This window comes from Centruroides sculpturatus, unplaced genomic scaffold, assembly GCF_000671375.1.
Source record: "Centruroides sculpturatus isolate CEXI.00-Female unplaced genomic scaffold, Cexi_2.0 scaffold822, whole genome shotgun sequence".
Taxonomy (NCBI): domain Eukaryota; kingdom Metazoa; phylum Arthropoda; class Arachnida; order Scorpiones; family Buthidae; genus Centruroides; species Centruroides sculpturatus.
The window spans coordinates 250,111-256,529 of record NW_019385103.1 but is presented as its reverse complement, the minus strand read 5'-3'; the positions used below and the strand labels follow the sequence as shown (position 1 = coordinate 256,529).

General features: G+C 28.6%; 1 protein-coding gene across 1 annotated transcript in view; it reads right to left on the bottom strand.

Annotated features, from left to right (window-relative positions):
• LOC111634725 (multidrug resistance-associated protein 4-like) overlaps positions 1–6,154 on the bottom strand; it is a 64,957-nt gene extending 58,803 nt beyond the window's left edge. Inside the window, exon 1 of the mRNA XM_023379563.1 lies at positions 6,019–6,154. Within this exon, the coding sequence (XP_023235331.1) occupies positions 6,019–6,083 (65 nt within the window). The 5' untranslated portion in view covers positions 6,084–6,154. The remainder of the gene's footprint in view (positions 1–6,018) is intronic.
• Between the last annotated feature and the right edge of the window lie 265 nt (positions 6,155–6,419).

Here is a 6,419-nt window from a genome sequence, read left to right as displayed (position 1 = left end):
CGACCAATTAGCCATCACCAGCCGTAACGTTATGCAAATCTGTGATTCCCAAGCCATAGTCTTATGCAAATCATGCCGTGTGGCGTAATTGTCTGCTGACCAATCAGTGGCTGTACTTTCAAAAAGCCAACGGCCACTTTCAACCATCTGTCGATGACCGTTACTACTAAAAATAAACTTCGCTAGGTCTTACTTTCAGAGGGAGGTCTTATATTTCGCAATTCAGCAAAATCTGTGCTAGGTCTTATTTTCTGCGGATGTCTTATTTTCGGGGAAACACGGTAGGTAATTTGAGAAATGGAATAATTTTCGCAGCTTTAACGGATCACCCTAGTTAATCTGCAGATTAGCTAGGTAATGCGCACGTTAACGGATTTCGAGCTTTAGCGGTAACATATATATATAATTATATAATTACTTAATTTATTGTAACTTTATTATAATTATATATATGCTTTCCGCCGTCTAGCACCACGCTACGGAGAGTTTAGGCGAAATATCGTCCGTACAGTATGCAAATTAGGTACCGTAAGTCTAATACAGTACTGTAATTTTATACATTTCGTGTAAAAGAAACATTTCTTATTCAACGGCCATAAAAATTATTTATATTAATGATGTCTCCAAAGGTCAACGAATTTTTTGCAGAAAAATAACATCAGAAATCGCGGCCGCGGTTTGCTGAGCTGTTCCGCGACGAAAACAAGCTTGAGCAACGGCATCGTCGAATGGTGCACACTCGGTAAGTAATCCTACAATTTTTTGTTTATAGCGTAGTTTATACGGATTATTTCCAAAAAAAATATACGTAGTTTTGAAATGTTGAGTCGGATTAACCTAGAATCGATTAATTTTATGGAAGAAAACTTTTCCAACAGCCGTAGTCCGTAAGGTGCATACGTATCGGGCTGTGATTGGCAAGGACTCGTAAGAAATCGATTTATAAAGGACGGAACGTATCTACCGTCTTATAGGGAAGTCGACTGTATGCTCATAATAATGAATTTTTTTCGAAAAGACATCCAATGTCACGTGTAATGAATGTTAAATAAACTGTGCTAACAAACTTGTTTAGAACAGAATTTTTACTACGAAAAATCGAAAACAAACGACTCTTGAATAAAACATAACGATTTTTTTATTACTATTTTATAATAAAATTATTTATTATTATTATAATTATTTTACGAAAATTAAAATTTCAACATTTAAGTAATTTCACTTTAGTAAAATTACAAAATTTTTTGTTTTTCAGAGATAAAGGTATTTGAAATTTATAAAGTATTAAATGAGTCAACAATATCAGGAAAATATACTTCACTTAATATATAATTATTTCTATTTTAAACCAGCAATTATTCTTGGACGCATTAACGTCTGACATGTGATTTGGAATACGCCCAATACTTTACAATGCGTATAATTGTGATATACAAAATATGCAGTATTACTTGAGAACTGTTACTTTTATGATAAAATTTCCTTATATTTTTATAAATCTGAGAACTTTGAATAAATAATTGTATTTAACATTTATTATAATTTGCGTAATATGTCAAAATAAAACATATATCGAAAAAACAATTTATTATGATACACGCAATAATTAAAACTTTAATTATATCTCATGGCGTTGCTCGGGGAAAAAAGTATCGATAGCGAAAATTAAGGCTATTACATTACAGCCAATCTTACCCGTTTTCACAGAATGCAAGAATTAGGTCCCCCGTTTCCAGACTAATTAGAGAATTTTTACATGAGTCTAAAAATATGTTCAATTTCCCGGAAAAATGCAAAAAATCGCCTGTAAATCTTGCATGCCGCTTTATATTAACACTTCCTTTGTTACTCAACACTTCCATTGTTAACACTTCTATTGTTAACACTGCCATTGTTGACACTTCCATTGTTACACATCTTCGAAGTCAACCACTTTAAACCCCCATAGCTCCCCCACCCTTATCGCTATCGAGACGCAACCACCATAGTGCACGAAAGGAGAATTGGGGCTACTACCACATACAAACACTATTCATGTGCGATGTGTAGTTTTAGCTGAAAAGTAAAATATAGGGACACACACGTCCATTTTTATATATATACTAGCTGCAAGAACACGCTTTGCTGGGTTTTTATTTTTATGTAATATAGTTTTTTTTATATATAAAAGACTGTTTTTCTAAGTAATCTAGAATCTAGCTGCAAGGACCCGCTTCGCTGGGCAAAAAGTAACGATAGTGAAGATTAAAATAATTACATTATAGCCAATCTTACCCGTTTTCACAGAATGCAAGAATTAGGTCCCTCGTTTCCAGACTAATTAGAGAATTTTTACGTTTAGTTAAACTAACTATTTTCAACGTTTCTGGAACGTTTACAATCGTTTTATAATCGAACCAATTGGAATTTAAATTCGAATTCGAAAATTCTTAAAATCGAAATAGAAAATCGTCCACTTTCAACCACTTTCAAGCCCATATCTCCCGCACTCTTATAGCTATCGAGATGCAACCACCATATTGCACGAATGGAGACTTGGGGCTACTACCACATACAAACACGATTCATGTGCGATGTGTACTTTCGGCTGAAAAGTGAAATATAGGGACACACACGTCCATTTATATATATATATATAGATACATAGATATAAAACTAGTATAATACTTTACGAAATATTTATGCAATTTTTGAAATCAAGTTACAAGCTAAGCAAAGGACTTATTTCAGAAATAAGTTAGCAGTCATTTATCATCAAATTTACATTATTTAACTGTTTATATACTTCTATATATCAGAAAAATACACGAGAGAAAACACTGTTAGTATCAAATGGGTTAGTTTTTGTTTTTTCATCATTGTATTTTAATACATTTATGAAAAAAACAAAAAAGTAATACGTTGCGTGTGACATACTTTATATATAAAACATCTACAGTATTAGTTATGGAATCTAAACATCTAGCAGATAAGAGAATTCTTTGTTTTTTAATATGAAATTGTTTCTTACTCTATTTACCTTCATAAATCACTGGAAGTATCATCAGCTTATAATAAAAAATTTAACTCTTATTTCAAGAGAAAGATTTGACTCTGATATAATGAAAACGTGAAATTTTTTAATTTACTTAAAATAAAATACACGCAAAGGGTTAAATTTTTTAAAACTCTTTAAAAGTACATGTATTACAAGGAACTCTCTTTGTGTAAAAGAAGCTAGAAAACACTTATTTGAATTGAAATGAAGTTTTTGTTATAAAACTTCAGTCAAACTTTGGTGTAAATAAATTGTTATTCGCATTATTCCGAAGAAAGTGTATAAATACATAAATAAGCTTTAGGCCCAAACTTACTTATATATTAAGCAGTTAGTCCATTACTAATAGCTGTAATTACCTATATTTCAAAATGTTAGGTACATTGAATAAGGTCATTTCGAAAGCGTAATTTATTTACAATGAATTTATTATCATTAAGTATATTGAAGTGTTAAAAGCCATTTACTGTAGATGTAAAAATTATGAATATTAAATGATAAAAAACCAGTTATTATAAACTAAGTTATGATATCTGATTTAAATGTAGGTCGAATTTTATGTGAAAAGTATTATTTATACAAAAGTCAGATTTTAATTGATAAATTAAGATGATCTTGCTAAATCAACTTTATAATATACGTAACGTTAAACACACATTAAAAGGCATACTATATTAATTTTCATAAGGTCATTTCGAAAGCGTAATTTATTTACAATGAATTTATTATCATTAAGTATATTGAAGTGTTAAAAGCCATTTACTGTAGATGTAAAAATTATGAATATTAAATGATAAAAAACCAGTTATTATAAACTAAGTTATGATATCTGATTTAAATGTAGGTCGAATTTTATGTGAAAAGTATTATTTATACAAAAGTCAGATTTTAATTGATAAATTAAGATGATCTTGCTAAATCAACTTTATAATATACGTAACGTTAAACACACATTAAAAGGCATACTATATTAATTTTCATAATATTTTTTAAAATATTTTTAATATTAAAAATATACTTTCGAAATGGAAGAAAAAACTTTACAATCAGTTATTTATTGTCATACGATCACAAAGCTGCGCTGCAATTTTAATCATTTTTTAATTTATTTTATTTAAAATATATTTTTTTCATCTCATATTATTATTATAGTGTGTTCCCCTGTACATCATAGTTTCTGGTAGCAACGGAGTCGTGCTGATAATGTATTAACTACTTTTAAGGAATTAGTTGGAATAAAATAACATGTTTTCCGTTTTACATCACGAGTTCGTGTATAGTTAATCCGGACCTAGTGTTTATGCTGTTTCCTGTTACCTAGTATCGTTTTCTTTAAAATACCTTGAAATTATGGAAGGACACACGGATAGACGGTCAGACAGACAACAGTGGGACTTAATAGAACTACAATTTTTTTTCAAATTGAACCCTAATATCTTTGTAAACATCAGTTATAACTGTGTCAAGTTAGACGTATTGCATCAACACCCGATGGAGTAAATGACCTTTCTATCATTGCATGATGAAGGAGAAGTTGGAATTTTATAATTAGTGTCCTAATTACAGTTGAAAATTTGTATTCTGTTCCTTACTGAAGCAAAAATTTCGATAGTGAGAATCCCCCTGTGCAAAAGTTGCAGCAGGCCTTATTTGTTTATTTTAATATACACACTTCTTTCAATTTATTTTGAATTTTAATTATTTTTGAATTTTAAAAATGTAAAATATTTGAAAAACGGTAGGTTCCATTATGAAACATTTATAATCTTAAACCTGACGATAGTCTATAGTAATAGGTTGAAAACGTTAGTAAAAAAACAAAATTTTAAGCTCAGCAAAAGTTTAGTGTTGGTGAAATTGGAGTAAATTATTTGTTGAGAAAGCGGGGAATAGAAAAATGTTAACTCAACAAATATAAATGAAAGTTTAAACGACACCAATAATAAAGATTGAAATTATGTGCAAATTTTTTGTTATCTCATTGCATTAATTAAAGAGTTTAATATTACTAATTATTTTTAAAAAAATTAATTACTTTTCATATAAGGATAAGTATATTTTAAGAAACGTAATTGCCTGTAACATTTTCCGATATATTCCGTAATACTAAGGGAAATTTTTTCCACGTCTTTGTTGTTTCTAACATAAAGTATTCGAAGCAAGCACTTTAATAAAACGTATACTATTTCTTATCTAATTTCTACGCAAAATAAGTCTGAATTTATTTCGAAATATGCTCCAAACTATATTTTATTAGAAACAAAAGACTTGTTTATATAAACCAATCTATCTATCTATCTTTATTTCATGTAACGAGTGTTATTACAAAAGAGATTTAAAATAATGTGTTATTTTAAGTTTCATAGACTTTTTATAATAGTTTTCATGCAGATTTTTTTCCATAGAAACCAATCATAGAACCCTATGCATATTCAACAATTGCTAGATAATAATGCGTTATTCTATATTTATGCAATAATATGGTACTCGATTTATATTTTTAATTGCACTTCTAAGTTTTTATTGTATAATTACTTAAATAAGAACTTAAATATAATCAATAATCTTCCATAATTATATTTCGACTAACCAATTAAAATAAATGTAACATAATCAATTGTCAAACAGTATATTATACGTTTGACATAAAAAACAATTTTAAAGGTAATCTTTTCTGCTTTATGTGTAATATCTGTAAATCTATTATTAATACACAACATTTGAAATAACGTGTATGGAGAACGTCATGTAGTTTACTCTCCCATTTGGTGACAATAAAAATATCAAATAGGCAATACAAACATAACGAGTTTTGTGTATATACTATTGTGTAAAAAACTCAAGTCCATTAATAAATTGTTATGCGTTATAACAATTTATAACAATTACATTCTAGAAACATACGTAAGTTAAAAATTATTTAGCAGTTATTTAATTTCTTAATATATCATTTAATAATGAGTTAAAACAATATTACATACCAGAAAAACAAATGAGAAAAAACACCAGCTGAATCGAATGGGTTACTTTTCTGCGTGTTCTCCATTCTTTAACAATATGCATCTACGCTATTACTCGTCTAATGTATATATGAGTAAGTTGTTGTGTAATTTCAAAGATCAGTCTGTTATTTCTGTCTAGACAACCGTGAAGTGTCTATAGGATAAACAGTATATTTGTGACGTAAAGTAAGAGATTGATTTCTCACTGATATAATAGAAAGTTAGAATATTTTTATTGTGTTTAAAATATTACAAATATATATGAACAGATGAATTTTTTGAATATAAATATATTTATTACAGTTAACAATCAACGAAACTGACTCAGCAAATAATAAACTACATTACGACACCTTAAGCTTGCTGAGAAAAATTTATTA